This window comes from Nomascus leucogenys, chromosome 8 (assembly GCF_006542625.1).
Source record: "Nomascus leucogenys isolate Asia chromosome 8, Asia_NLE_v1, whole genome shotgun sequence".
NCBI classification, from domain to species: Eukaryota; Metazoa; Chordata; class Mammalia; order Primates; family Hylobatidae; genus Nomascus; species Nomascus leucogenys.
The window spans coordinates 103,189,338-103,205,434 of NC_044388.1; the positions used below are offsets into that span (position 1 = coordinate 103,189,338).

At 41.0% G+C, this 16,097-nt stretch overlaps 1 protein-coding gene across 9 annotated transcripts in view; it reads left to right on the forward strand.

Annotated features, from left to right (window-relative positions):
- Nucleotides 1-16,097, forward strand: part of RALGPS1 (Ral GEF with PH domain and SH3 binding motif 1) — a 300,052-nt gene that overhangs the window by 137,935 nt on the left and 146,020 nt on the right. For all 9 annotated transcript variants that reach the window (XM_030817835.1, XM_030817841.1, XM_030817832.1 and 6 more), the window contains exon 8: nt 7,080-7,206. In XM_030817835.1, coding sequence (XP_030673695.1) covers nt 7,080-7,206 — 127 coding nt within the window. The remainder of the gene's footprint in view (nt 1-7,079; nt 7,207-16,097) is intronic.

Consider the following 16,097-nt stretch of genomic DNA (forward strand, 5'->3'; position numbering starts at 1 on the left):
TAGTCCCATTGCATCTAATATTTTATATTAGGTATGTGACTTTGTAGTTTTTTATTTTTCAGAAATGGGTATTTTGCATCCAAAGAAGTAAAAAATTATTTTAAAAATTCCAGTTCATTTCCTTACTGATTCCATACTTAGTCTGCTGAATCCATTGGTCCATAGATTATCCACAGCACTAAAAATTCTTTCCATATCAACAGTAGACACTGGAATTGAAATGGAATTTTGAGCCAATTTTAACATATTTGGAGCAACAGTCTCTTTGCTAAAGAATATTTCCATGCATCAAGAAATATTATTATCTTGAGGCAAGGGAACAAGACACCAAAGTCCTCATAAAGAAAATTTGGAGAAATTTTTTTCTTCTCCATGGAGACAACTTCCAGATTTGAACTGCTTTACTAGAAAGGGGAGTGGTGGTTTGTGATCAGTCAAATACAAGTGCCACATACAAGGTACTCAGAGCATGACGGGAAATTTCCAAAAGCCACCCACTTCTTCAGGTATTTCTCCAAATTTGTGATCTTCCTGGCTTTTGACCTCGTGGTTTGTGAGTCCCATTTACCCTTTGTACCATGAAAATGATTCACAATTAATAAGCAGGGACTTTGTTTTTACTTTGTAAATTAATTCATTTTGCATATGTGGTTATAGCCCCTTTGTCAGTCCTATGTTGTATATTTTTGCTTCTTAATAGAAATTTTACCTATTTTATTGGTATTTTATGAAAATTAGCTCTTAGATTTAGTTATCATTTCTGTAGGTTTGATGTTTAGCTTTTTTCAGTTTGATGTTTTGTTTTTTAACATGCCAATTTTGTCATTGATTTCTTTCTCCAGTTTTCCCACTATTTTCTTAGCTTGTTGAGTTGAATATTTAGTTCATTTATATTAGTTCTTGTTTAATAATAAATGAGTTTAAAGCCACAAATTTTCCTCTTAATGTGCTTTTGGCCTCATCACATAGTTTAATGTACAGTATTCTAATTATGTATGGCTTGTAAATAGTCCATTATCTTGGCTTTTATTTGGTCTTTTGCCCAAGAATTATTTGAATATTCAAAATTTTCCAAGTAATTGGGTTTTTCAGTTATTATTGTTATTTTTCTCATTATTCTTTTATGCAGCAAATATTTTGGCAGTGTTTCCTCTGTGTCAGGAATCATACCAGATGCAGGGAACAGTAGAGTGGATGCAGCCAGCATGGTCAGCCTCCTCATGGAGTCCATAATTTGTTGAGGGAGACACAAATGTAATCATACGGTCAAGCACAATCATGATCAATATTATGGAAGAAAATCTCAGGGTGCCCCAAGACTTCTAAACTTTACTAGAAGTGAAGTTAGACTTAGTGAAATTTTTCTTTAACTTTACTTCCTTATCTCTTTTCTTGAACAAGAATGGTTTTAGTATCTGTTTGACTCTGGGTAAGCAGACAATTTACTTTCTTGTATGTAGTTCTGATGGTTTCTTCCTGAGGCTTCCCATAAACTCCAAAATCTAAGGGACCCTCAAGTTCAGATGAGGTTTGCAGTTTATGGTTCTTGTAATGAAAGCTTAAAACATGTGAGTAAATGCTGTTATTTTCTGAGTAAACAAACCCTACATTTAAAAAATTAAACCTAAAAAAATTATTATCAGCATTATATTCACATGAATTTTAAAAATCACTAAGTACTGAAAGGTTTAGTGAAACAACTGACATTCAACACTCATCTCTCCACGCCCCAATTATTCCCCAGAGGCAACCACTTTCAGTTTATTGGCTTCTTCTAGTAGTTTCTGCCATATACTTACCAATGTGCTTTTGCTACAGTTTCTTGACCCATCTGCTTTAGACAGCATCTGGTGACTTCTTTGTATGGTAGATGTTGGTTTAGTTTTCCTGAACCACCTTCCCTTGTTCCTCAAACACATTCATCATTATAGTGAAATCACTTTTGTTAAATGAATATTTGGTGTTTTAATGATTAGGAATGGGTAAATATGCGTCACTATATAGTCAAGTAGTAAACTATGAATAACATGTCCTTCCTTGAATATTTTATCATTTCCCTGGATTGATTTTTTTTTGTTTATTTGTTTTTGGTTTTGGTTTTGGTTTGTTTTGTTTTGGTTTTGGTTTGGTTCGGTTGGGTTTTTTTGTTTGTTTGTTTTTTGTTTTTTTGTTTTGGGTCTTTCTATTGCCCAGGCTGGAGTGTCATAGCTCATAGCTCACGGCAACCTTGAACACCTGGGCTCAAGCAGTCCTCCTGCCACAGCCTCCTGAATAGCTGGGACTACAAGTGTGCACCACCATGCCCAGCTAATTTTTTAAATTTATTATTATTTTTTTGAGACAGAGTTTCACTCTGTGGCCTAGACTAGAATGCAGTGGCCCACCCTTGGCTCACTGCAACCTCTGCATCCCGGGTTCAAGCGATTCTCCTGCCTCAGCCTTCTGAGTAGCTGGGATTACAGGCGCACACCACCACGCCCGGCTAATTTTTGTATTTTTAGTAAAGACAGGGTTTCACCATGTTGGCCAGGCTGGTCTCAGACTCCTGACCTCATGATCCGCCCCTCGGCCTCCCAAATTGCTGGGATTACAGGCATGAGCCACTGCGCCCGGCCTTAAAATTTTTCTGTAGAGATGACATCTTGCTATTTTGCCCAGGCTGGTATCAAACTCCTGGCCTCCCAAAATAGTGAAATTATAGATGTGAGATACCATGCCCTACCCATTTTTCTGGAATTTCTAATTGCCTTAAAAAACTTTTCCTGGCCAGGCGCGGTGGCTCACACTTGTAATCCCAGCACTTTGGGAGGCCGAGGCAGGCGGATCATGAGGTCAGGAGATCGAGACCACGGTGAAACCCCGTCTCTACTAAAAAAAAAAAATACAAAAAAATTAGCCGGGCGTGGTGGTGGGCGCCTGTAGTCCCAGCTACTCGGAGAGGCTGAGGCAGAAGAATGGTGTGAACCCGGGAGGCGGAGCTTGCAGTGAGCCGAGATTGCGCCACTGCACTCCAGCCTGGGCGACAGAGCGAGACTCGGTCTCAAAAAAAAAAAAAAAAAAAAAAAATTCCTTATCCTATTATCTACCAGATATCTAAGAAATCCTAAAATTATTTTATATTTATTTTTTATTATATATAATAAATATGTCTATCCCCTCCCCTCCATGTGCCATCATGTCAGGTTTTTAACCAAGCCTTCTTTTTCTGTGGGGACATCTCTTCCAGGGCTGATCCAATGTGGACCAGTTGTTCTTAAGGCCTGCTATTCATTGGACATCCCAGAATCTCCCTTTCCTACTCCTGGATTGGATCCACAATTTCCCGTTTCCCATGTCTTAGTAATTCCTGGCTTATTCCTGCATTTTTCTAGAGGAAATTCTCAGTTTTCAAGTACATCATGGGAAATACATGTTTAGGGTTTTCTGATGTCTTCTAGTGACCTACGCACTGTTCTTGAGAAATCTGATACTGTCTGAGTCTCATTTGTAGGCACAGAAGGGAGCAGATGAGTAAAGTTAACTAGATTTAGCTCTTCTGAATGTCTGTGTGAGTGTGTGGGGCAAGTTGGGGATGAGGCATAGAAGATAGGCTGATCAGCTTTGAGGTGCTGTCTATACAGGCACTTGACAGGCTGGGCAGGTAGGTTGGGCATGGCAGGGAACGTGGGCAGTCCTCCAGCTGAGACCAGAGAACCAGTGGCCTGAGCCCTGGGAGCCAGCTTGGCCCAGCCGCAGTGTGTGTGAGGAGGACATCCAGATTTGTTTAATGGCTGGCATTGCCAAACAAGTAAGGGGTTCTAGGTTGTATTAATAAAGAATGACCTCCTGAATAAGGGACATAAGTGGTCTGCTTAACAAAGGAGCAGTTCTTTGGCCGGGCATGGTGGCTCATGCCTGTAATCCCAACACTTTGGGAGGCCAAGGCGGGCGGATCAGCTGAGATCAGGAGTTCGAGACTAGACTGGCCAACATGGTGAAACTCCGTCTCTACTAGAAATAGAAAAATTAGCTGGGCGTGGTGGCACATGCCTGTAATCCTAGCTACTTGGGAGGCTGAGGCAGGATAATCGCTTGAACCCAGGAGTCAGGGGTTGCAGTGAGCTGAGATTGCAACACTCCTTTCCAGCCTGGGAGACAGAGTGAGAGGCCGTCTCCACAAAGACAAAACAAAACAAACCACAATGGAGCTGTTTTCCAGTAAGTATCTGGTTCTGGTCTGAGTATATATTGTTCATTGGCAAATTTCTCATCTTTAAGTGTTCATTTCAAATGCTGCCTCTCTATATAGCTTTCCTTGACACTTCCTTTCCCCATAATTCATTTACAATAATAATTATTATTAGGCCGGGCGCGGTGGCTCACGCTTGTAATCCCAGCACTTTGGGAGGCCGAGGTGGGCGGATCACGAGGTCAGGAGATCGAGACCACGGTGAAACCCCGTCTCTACTAAAAATACAAAAAAAAAATTAGCTGGGTTTGGTGGCGGGCGCCTGTAGTCCCAGCTACTCGGAGAGGCTGAGTCAGGAGAATGGCGTGAACCCGGGAGGCAGAGCTTGCAGTGAGCCGAGATTGCGCCACTGCACTCCAGCCTGGGCGACAGAGTGAGACTCCGTCTCAAAAAAAAAATAATAATAATAATAATAATTATTATTATTACTATTATTTTAGAGACAGGGCGTTGCTCTGTCACCCATGCTGGAGTATGGTGGCGCAATCAAGACTCACTACAGCCTCAACCTCCTGGACTTAAGTAATCTTCCTGCTTCAGTCTCCCAAGTAGCTCATTTATTATTTGTCTGGGTTATCAGTGTCTGTTTACTTACCACATTGCTGTACTATATTACTCTCCTGTGTTGAATCAAGTTCTCCAAAGATATTTGGAAAAGTTACTTAATACTTGTGATTATGAACTGGAAATGGAGGTAAAAGTCCTTGCTCCATTTTTACCACTGGGCTTTGTGAAGATTAGATGAGTTATATATTACAATGTCTTACAAACAGCAAGTAGAAGATGGTGTTTTTCCGTGTTCATTTTAGCGGACCAGTTAAGCAGCCATTGTCCTGAGCATCTGTGTAGCATCCCCACACTGATATGTCCTGAATTCCCCAGTGGGAAAAGAAAAGTTCACTTTTATTCTTCAACTTCTTCAGCACCAGAACCTTCCTTTCAGCATATTCTTCTGCCTCTCCTTACCGAAGTTCGTAAGCTATCACTGCTTCTGTGCAAGTGGGCTGTCTCATGGCTGCATCCTCTGTGGCCCCAGAGGCTGAAGATGAAGGAACCAGGCAGGGCCTGCCCAAAGCAGCCCAGGGCTCCCTAACGCACCACACATGGCCTGAGTTTGGGAATTGCAGACCAGGTCTCAGGAACTGCACTGCTTCCCCAGGTGCTAGGCAGTCATTGTCCCACTCCTCTCCATTGCACGCTGGGGCTTTTGAACACTGGCCTACGTCAATACATCAATCTGATGGACATGGTGGGTCTCTTGTTCTAGGTCCTTGCACAGAGCATCAAGGTCTGAAGACCTTGGCCAAAGGGACTCCAACCCTGGGGCTTCTGTTTATTCACCCTCTTGGGCTTAGCCATTGACCTCCAATCCCAGAAGCACTGGACCCTGGCAGCTAGACTCATGGGCGCTGCCAGCATCAGCCTCATGCTTTGCCTCAGCCACCCCTCCCCCAACTCCTCCTTTTAAGCCTGGCCTTTCTGCCTAGACTTCTTTCCTTAAAGCCACGTTTAGTCAGCCATGTTGCTATTTGCTGGCACTGGGCCTTGACTTGGGACTTTCAGGTTAACCACAGCCTGAGTCCTTAGCATAAAGTCTTGAAAACCAGGAGTTCTGGTTTCTGTTCCTTTCTTTTGAGAAGGCTTCAAATGCACATTGAGCCACTGTTTCTCTGGTGGCCAGCTTTACATACCAGAGATCTCAGTCACAAAGGATTTTGCTTCTCTAATCTCTGACTAGGGATACATGTTCATCCTGTATTTGCTTAACTAAGTTGCCCCTTCGATGACTGCATATAGAAAAGAAGGTTGTCTTCTTTTGATTAAAATTACCACACCCAGTGTAAATATGACACAGTTGACTGTGGGGGATCTGGAGGATATAGCCTGGATTCGAGTGTTGGCTTGGCTTTGTGTACATGGACATGTGAATTGTGTGGAACTTACTGGGACTTTCAGCCCTGGAGATGGTGAGGAGAGCAAATAGCTATGGATACAGGGAAAGAGACTTGGTGTAGCTGTGAAATAACTCTTCAGGTGACCCTGAGCAGTCTGCTTTTCTACCTCAGCACCTTGCTCTGTAGGCTCTCTGCACCCACAAGTTGCTGTTATGTGGGGTATCCTGACATCACGTAGAACAGTGGGCCAGGTCGCTTTGGGGGATAGCTTCCAAGTGTGAGGTTCTGTGACAATGACAAGATTGAAGCTTTCCATCTCTGTGATGTAGGGAAGACAAACCCTAAAATTGGTGCTTGGCCCTGGAGGGTTCTTGGCTTTGCCCAGGAGAGAATTCAAGGGTGAGCTGGTGGTGTTAGACAACAGCTTTTATTGAAGTGGCAGTGTATAGCAGCAGCAGCAGAGATGTTGCTTCTCATGGTGTGGGGCTTACCCCATAGGCATTGTGCCCAGAGTAGCAGCTCAGAGGCAGGTCATATTTATGTATGTTTTTAATTACATGCAAATCAAGTTGCAGATTATGCAGAAATTTCTAGAAAAAGGGTGGTAACTTTCAGGCCATTGCAATGGAAAGGGGTGGTAACATCCAGTGTTGCTATGGTGATGGTAAACTGACATGGCACACTGGTGGGCGTGTCTTATAGAAAGCTGCTTCTGCCTCATCCCTGTTTTAGCTAGTCCTCAATTTGGCCCAGTGTCCAAGCCCCACCTCTGGAGTCAAGTCCTGTCTCCTACCTCATATGCATGAAACAGCCTTTTAAAATCCTTAGTTCTGTCCAGGATTTGGCACACCATAAATGTGCCACTTAGGATTTTCCCTTTTAGTCTTCATCCACAGTTATCCACTCTTTAGCTTCTTCTGGTTTATTTATTTTGCTGTATTTTCTTCTCATTCTAGCTTTTGAATCGAAAAGACAAGACTACCTTTGAGAAATTGGACTACCTGATGTCGAAAGAAGATAATTACAAGCGGACACGGGAATATATCCGAAGCCTGAAGATGGTTCCAAGTATTCCCTATCTAGGTAGGAGTTTGAATTGGCTTATTATTTTTTAAGAAACCTACTCTGTGCCAAATAAGATGTTTTTACAGTTTCTACTTGAGAAATTTCCAGGAAGTGACATGGCCTGTAGATAAAGAGGCACTTGGTTGGCTTCTTGGGTTGGAACAGGCTGTTGATACTTCCCAAGGATGGAAACATAGATTAGGGTGATATATAAAGGATATTCTGCTTTTTATATGAAAGACCTGTGGGCCCCAGGGTTCCCCAGGCTGCAGCCCAGAGGGGTCACAATGAGAGTGATAAGACTCTTACTGGTTCATCCACATCCTCCTGAACTGGGGCATGTCAGGCACAAACCCTCTGTTCTGGTTCTCTAGGCATTATTAGTATATTTTATTTGTACAAATTAAATTATAGTAATGCTTATTAATTTTTCTGGTTAGAAAATAATGCATGTTAATTGTAAGGAATTAGAGAAGAAAGTATCTTTTGTTATCTCACCTGAAGATATTTGCTTCATATCTTATTGATTTGGGCATATCTAAAATATGTATGTTTACTCTGTCCTAAAACTGTTATTTTTATCTTAAAAATGTTACCTACTTTTCGATACTATGACTCAGTGCCATCAGATGGATTTGTCAAACTCGAATCTGCTCTCCAGTATTGACCATTTAAGGCAACAGCCCTCAACCTTTTTGGCACCAGGGACCAGTTCTGGAAGACAGTTTTTCCACGGATGGAGAGTGGGCTGAGGAGAGTGGTTTCAGGATGAAGCTGTTCCACCTCAGATAATTACTCTGAGGAGAAGCACACAACCTGGATCCCTCACACGCGCAGTTCACAGTAGGGTTTGCGCTCCTGTGAGAATCCATGCTGCCACTGATCTGACAGGGGGTGGAGCTCAGGCAGTAATGTTTGCTAGCCCATCGCTCACCTCTTGCTGTGTGGCCCAGTTCCTAACAAGGAGTTGGGAACCCCTGATTTAAGGTGTTTCTACATTTTTGCTATTAAAATGTCTCAATGAACATCCTTATTGCAAAAACTTTCTACATGTAGTTATGATTATTACCTTGTGATAAATTCCTAGAAGTGTGCACAGCTTCAAAACATATGCAAAAAAACGTATGCCTTTTCATGTATATTTCCAAAATGCACTCCAGAGAATTTGTGTCAATTTGTACTTTCATCAGAAGGGGATGAAATTGCCTGTTTCTCCCACATTACAAATACTATGCTTTTTCATGGTTTTGTTTTTCCGTTTTCTTTCTTTCTTTTTTGTCTTTGCCAATTTGATAGGTGAAAAATACTTCTTGTAGTTTGGATGTCAGGGTTATGCCAGTTTTATGAAAAAGTCTTTTGATCTTTTATGATCTAAAATAATTCTAATAACAAGGGAAACCAACATTATATAGAAGTGACTCCTGATATTTGCAAGGGATTTAGTGCAATTTTTTGAATTTACATTTTTGACAATTTAAAAATTTCTTTCATGAGCATTATTTATTTAGATTTTCTTTCTTTTAATTAAAAATTAATTAGAATATTTAATTCTTTTAAAGCCAACTTGGAAAATTTGTTTTTTAGTAGAAAATTGTCCATTTGATCCAGATTTTCAATATTATTAGCATAGTTTTTTTCTTATTTAATTTTTTGACAATATAGTATTCTCTTATAAATTTGAATCTCTCTATATATACACTAAATACTAAAGCAAATATAACAAAATATACTAAAATATAACTAAAAAATACTAAAGCAAACATATATATTATATATATATTATATATATATGTGGTTATATTTCCTTTAGTATTTCTAATAGTTTAGTATTTCTCATACTTTGTATTTTTTGTTTTCTTTCTTTTTTAAAATTTACATCCTTGCCAGAGGTTTGTCTATTGGTCTTTCCAAAGATTAAATTTTGGATTTGTTTTCAGTCACACTGTCTTTCTGCTTTTTAGTTTACTATATTTTATCAATCAAGGATGTGCATTTTCTTTCCACATTTTAACACTTCTGAAATTGGGATACATCTTGCAATTGATAACAAAGCATTGTGACATTGTTTAATTGGCAGCAGTTTCTCTTAGTGATACATAAAAAAAGACACACCTGATAAAAGGTGACATCTTAAACATAATGAAATATGGACTTTCCATGTTTGTCTCTTATAATTCATCTCTCCTGTTTTCCTTAAGTTGTTTCACCATTTCTGTTAACTACTAGAGTTAAATTACTGGTTTATTTGTGTATGTTATTTTTTTTCACTTTAATATAGAAAATAGTTAAGGCTGTAAATTTTCCTCTAATTACTGCTTTTGTTGCATCCTACATGTTTTGGTATGTAATGGTCTCAGTGACATTCTTTAAATACTCTCTATAGTTTTAATTTTTCTTTTATGCAAATATTTAAGATAGTGTTTTTTTCATTTTCAAGGGCTTAGGCTTTTGTTTTTGTTTTTAAAACAGTTTATTGAACTATAATTAATACATAATCCATTTAAAGTGTACAATTCACTGGTTTTTAGTAGTATTCACAGTTGTGCAAACCATCACCACAATCAGTTTTAAAGCATTTTTATCACTCCATAAAGAAACCCCACGCTCATGAGCAGTCATTCCCGTTTCCCTCTAGCCAACCCTCCTCTCCCACCTTCAGCCTTAGACAACTATTAATCTACTTTATGTCTCCACACATTTTCCTGTTCTAGAAATTTCATATAAATCTAATCATACAATATGCTGTCTTTATGACTGGCTTCTTTCTCATAGCATCATGTTTTCAAGGTTCATCCATGCTAGAGTGTGATTAGTACTTCATCCCTTCTTATTGCCAAATAATATTCCATTGTACAGATGCACCACGTTTTATTTATCCATTTGTTTTTTTAGACAGGGTCTGGCTCTTTTGCCCAGGCTGGAGTGCGGTAGCATGATCTTGGCTCACTACATCCTGGAACTCCTGGGTTCAAGTGATCCTCCTGCCTCAGCCTCCCAGGTAGCTGAGACTACAGGTGCACGCCACCACGTCCAGCTAATTTTTTTGTATTTTTTGTAGAGGCGGGGTTTCGCCATGTTGCCTAGGCTGGTCTCAAATCTCTGAGCTCAAGCAATCTGCCTGCCTTGGCCTCCCGATATACATTTATTTGATAAACAATTGAATTGTGTCCATTCTTTGACTATTATGAATAATGCTTCTATGAATGGCTTAGGTTTTTAAAAACATAGTCTTCTCTAATTTTTGAGATTTGTTTTGTGGCTTAATGTAAGATTGGTTTTTATACATGTTTCATGGTGCATGCTGGAAAAGAAGGTGTAATGTCTCAAATTAATCTTATAATTGCGTTGTAATGTTCAAATTATGAATTTTTGACAACTTGGTCTATCCAGAAAGAAGTATATATTACAGTCCCCTTATATTTCTAGTAGTTTCTGCCTTACATATTTAGTATATAGAAGTTTGTAACAGTTGTAGATTCATTATGAAGTACTCCATACAAAATTATCTTGGTTCCATTTGTTACTTGCTTTTACTTCTAACTTTTATCGTCTGATATTAATTGTGTGACATCTATTTTGTTTTTCATTTGGATTTTTTTGCTAAGTGAAGACATTATTTGTATTGATAGATAATATTTTACATATTTAAGGGTCACGTGGTATTTTGTTACATGCATAGAATGTATAATAATCAAGTCAGGGTATTTGGGGGTATCCAGCACCTTGAGTATTCATCATTTCTGTGTGTTGGGAACATTTCACGTCCTCTCTTTTAGCTACTTCAAAATACACAATACAGTGTTAACCATAATCACCCTACTCTGCTATTGAACATTGGAACTTATACCTTCTCTCTAACTATGTTTGTACCCATTAACCAACCTCTCTTTATTCCTCCTTCCCACCCACACACACTTCCCAGCCTCTGATATCTATCATTCTACTCTCTGCCTCCATAAGATCAGCTTTTTTAGCTAGCACATACGAGTGAGAACATGTGATAGTGGTCTTTCTGTGCCTGGCTTATTTCACCTAACATAGTGACCTCCAGCTGCATCCATATTGCTGCAAATGACAGCAAATTTCATTCTTTTTATGGCCAAATAGTACACCATTGTGTGTGTGTGTGTGTGTGTGTGTGTGTGTGTGTGTGTGTGTGTGTAAAACATTTTCTTTATCCATTTATCTGCTGATAAACACTTAGGTTGATTCCATATCTTGGGTAAGGTGAATACTGCCGCAATAAACATGCAAGTACAGTACTGATTTCTTTTCCTTTGGATAAATACCCAGAAGTGGGATTGCTGGATTGTGTGGTAGCTCTATTTTCAGTTTTTCAAGCAATCTCTATACTGTTTTCTGCAGTGGCTGTGCTAACATACATTCCCACCAACAGTGTGTAGTTCCCTTTTCTCCACATTCTCGCCAGCATGTTTTTTGTCTTTTTAATAATAACCATTGTGGCTGGCCCAAGATGATATCTCATTGTGGTTTTGATTCATTTGCATTTATTTTATAAATCTTTGGCTATAGTTTAGATTTTAATTTTTTATTTTATTATTATTATTTTTTTGAGACTCAGTTTCACCCTTGTTGCCCAGGCTGGAGTGCAGTGGCGCCGTCTCGGCTCACTGCAATCTCTGCCTCCCGGGTTCAAGGAATTCTCCTGCCTCAGCCTTCCGAGTAGCTGGGATTACAGGTGCCCGCCACCATGCCCCGCTAAGTTTTGTATTTTTGGTAGAGACGGGGTTTCACCATGTTGGCTAGGCTGGTCTCGAACTCCTGACCTCAGGTGATCTGCCTACCTCAGGTGATCTGCCTGCCTCAGCCTCCTAAAGTGCTGGGATTACAGGCATGAGCCATGGTGCCTGGCCGAGATTTTAATATTTTAAGTTGCCTTGATTTAGTCATGATTCTTGGAAACAGCATTTAGTTGGACCGTACATGAGAAACCTTGCCTTTTAGTAGGGGAATATACCACTTTCATATTTGTTTCACCTTATGCCGTAGATTGAATTCTATTGCTTCCTTTTTTTCATGCTTTTGCATCTTTCCTTGTTTTCTTCTTTGGCTTACCATAAACTGCAGTGTCTTTCTACTTGGTTACTGGCAAATCCCCATCTGAGGTCTACAGATGGAAGGCATGTTGCTGTGCACAGCACCCAAGTCCATTCCTATCACACCTGAGGCTCATCAGTTGAGAGACAGCGTTGATGGTACTACCGTGAGGGTACCCTAGTGCAGCCGACGGGTTCCACTAGCAGAGGTGTTCCAGGGTCATTAAGGATGGCCTCTTTTCTCGAATAAGGATGATCATGAGAGCTGCTGTGCATTGTTTGCTTTCTCTGTGCCTAGCACTTTGCTAGGCATTTGAATGCATCATTTCATTGAATGCTTACAATAGCCCAGTGAATAAGCAGGCAGTGAGAGGTTGCCTAAGGTCACATAACTGGAAAGTAACAGAGCCAGGACTGGGCCCAGATGGCCTGGCTATAAGCCCTAAGCTCTTGACACTGCCCTCTCCTGATTCCCCACCCTATTCAGGTCATTACTTTCCTACACACCCTTGTGGTTATTACCACCTGTGTCCTCTGGCTATTTATGACTTGTGGGTGGCCCCCATAAGGCACTATGTGAAGGGGATAAATTATTGCTACTGTTTCTTGTGACATTCTCTGTTGTGGGACCACAAAGCAGTGCAGTCTCGGGCTTCCAAGGGCATTGGTCAGCCTGTGCCAGCCCTCAGGCCTCTTGCCCCTCAGAGTTTCTAGACAGATGCAGCCCCCCATGTCCTTGATCACCTCATCTCAGCTGCTGCTTCCTGGCAGGTGCTTCCCAAGAGGCTTCACAGAGGCCTCCATCCTCCTGCATTCTTCCTGCTTCTGACTGTAAGCGAGTCCAGCTGAACTGCTGTGGTCTTATCCCTTCAGCCTTATGATTATTTTCCTCTCCCTTTCAACCAGGTGGACTACATTTCTCATGTTGCATCTGACATATACAAGTCAGAGGGAGAGAAGAGGAGGTGACTGCCACCTGCTCTCTGTTCTTGGGATAGTGTATGAGGGTTTACCATGGGGTGCCATAGTTTGCTTAAAAAAGAATGAAGCAAGACCTTCTGAGGCAGCTGGGAGTTCCACCTGCATGCATGTCTGGTTGCCTTGGACATACCCTACCCAAATCCAGGTTGTGTATTCTTCTCAAAAACCCAACCTGTCCCAGGGACAGATTTGTTTATTTAAAGAGGAATAGTTATATAATTCCTGGAAAGTACAACATAGGAAAAAATATCTGAAACCATTTGTTTTTTCTCTGGCAAAGTCCTCACGATAGGTCTTTTCCCCCTTGGGGTGAGAGGAGGCTGTTTGCTGGGAGGAACTGTAGGTCAGTCCCTGATATTTCAAGCTGCTTTGTTACTTCTGTTGCTTGAGACCACGAATGCTGCTTCAGCAGTTATTTGCCTCTAATAGCAATTATGGGCTTTATTTTTGTAACAATTCTTTTAACCCTCTGTGGAAGATTCTATATGCTAACTGGGCTCGTGTGACTATTCACATATGTGTCTCTTTGTTCCATGTAAAGATGCCTTTATGTAGTACTAGCCTTTGTTACTAACCACGTGGATGTGATTCTGACTCCTTTTAATGCAAATTGTAGAGCCAGTTGGCTGTACTTTGGTGTAGTGAGTTCCTGATGAAACATAATTTTAAAAATACTGAGGGAAAAATGTATTACATTTATAAAATAAGACTCTTTGAATCAAAAAGTTTCTTGCAGATTACTTAAAAGTGTGAAAACAGTGATGAGAAATAGTTCAATTATTTGCAGCTGATTTTATCTGATAGCAGCTCCTTGCAAATACCTGGTTAGATTGGAATGATAACAAAAGCAAGCAAAGAGCTTTGAAGAATGTCTACATCATTTGCTTATAAATAGCTGTATTGATTTAGGGGGTGTTTTGTTCTTACTACTTATTTCCTTCAGGAAATAACTAAATTAGAAATGTGATGGATCTTAAATGGTTTAGAGCTGATTCTAAAAGTAACCATAGCAGTGTGGAAAATTATGATCTCTCAAGGAACAAAAATTAGGTATTCTAACACTTCTGGATAGAGATTGCTTGAAAAACTAAAAATAGAGCTACCATACAATCCAGCAATCCAGAAAACATTTGGAGACATTCTTAGTAAATTTACCCAGACTTCTAACATGTGAAGTAAATTTCTAGAATGTAAGTTATTCCTTCAAACAAGCAAACCTTTCTATTTTTCAAAAAGTAGGACTTTATTTGCAAATATAAATTCTAAAGTTTAATATCAATATAAATTCTAAAGTTTAAAATCAAGACAAATTTTTCCAAATATAAAATCAACAGGGCTGAACTGTTGGATATCTAAAAGGGCTTTCAAAAAGAAGTGATCATTGTCAAAAAAAGTGTTTACTCAGATGCCCCAAAGCCCCCCAGTCAGACACCACCCTTGCCCTCATGGAGCTCACAGTCCAGTTGTGATCACCAGCACTGGACAAGAAACTGCAAGTGAGCTGAGCATTATGAAGGAAAAGGCAAAGGAGCAAACCAAGGGGGCCCCAGCTAGTCTGGGGGAACCAGGAAGGGCTTTTTGTGAGGGAAGTAGAGTCCTGAAGGATGAATAAGCTGGGTGAAGAGGTGGGAAGTGAGCATTTTACACAAAGATGACAGCTTGTGCAGAACCCTAAAGTGAGGAAAAACATGTTTGTTAGAAAAACTGGCTGGAGAGTAGTGAATGAGGGGGAGGGTGTCGTGTGGAGCAGCTGCAGTGGAAGGGAGGGGAAGATTGCTTAGGGCCTAGACATGGGAGTCGGGAGGCAGTTGAGAGCCCAGGCTCTGACCAACCTAGAAGCAGTAGGGAGACATGAAAGCGTTTTAAGCAAGGGCATGCTGGGTTGGATTTGCATTGAACACACATCACCTTGGCTGCAGCAAGTGGCTTTGAGGAGGTCAGGCTGGAGGAGTGAAGGTCAGTTAGGGGATCCTGTAGAAGCCTGTGATGAGTCACTGTATTTCAGAAATTTCCAGGGAGGGGGAAGGTGCTTTAAAAGCAGTTCGTTTTAGAGCAAAGCCTTGGAGAGACCTAAAACAGTTGTCAGTGAGTATATCCCTTATACCTGATGATGACACATAGCATGTCCTTGTACTCTGGTTTTGAGAATCCATTTGTGCACTTCAGCTGTGGGCCCCCTTAAAGCAGAGAGGAAAGAGCAAGCAAGGGTGGGATCAAGCCAAGGATGCGGCAGAGCTGCTGCTTCCTGGAACAGGGATATGAGTGGTGGCTGTTGCCCCCCTTGATGGGGGCCGCCACCCTAGGACCAAGGTGCAGTAGTTCCCTTGTCAGGATTAGCGATAATGTTAACTGGCTGTCCCCAGGTTGGCCAGCTTTTAATGCCCAACTGAAAAAATTCCATTCCACATGCAGGAAATCCAGCCTTTTTTTCATTTCCCCTCCCCACGTTTCCAAGGTTCCCCAAGGAACACTCATTTGTTCCACAGATCCATCCTGGTTGTTGCTTGGTGCCTCAGCCAGCTGCCTGGCCCCAAAATTCTGAGCCCTCCCACTGGTCCCCTCCTGCCTTTCCTAGTTGGACCTGTGTGGAACCAGGCTCCTTCCTTAGCTGGAAAAGGAGGTTTCTGTCAGTCCACAAAGCAAAGCTTAAGGCTGGATTCTGGTCTGCCTGCCCATGGAGCCATAGGCCATGTTCCTTTTTCTATTCTGCCCTGATGGCCATATGCTACAGGGGCCAACTTGCTGCCTTCCCCACCCCCAGCCCAGGAAGCCTTTGAACAAATCTCCCTTTCCCTAAATCTAGGCATTCAGCCCTCTCTGGGATCCAGCAAGCAAGGAAAAGCTTCCCTCGATCTCAGGCTCACACATACT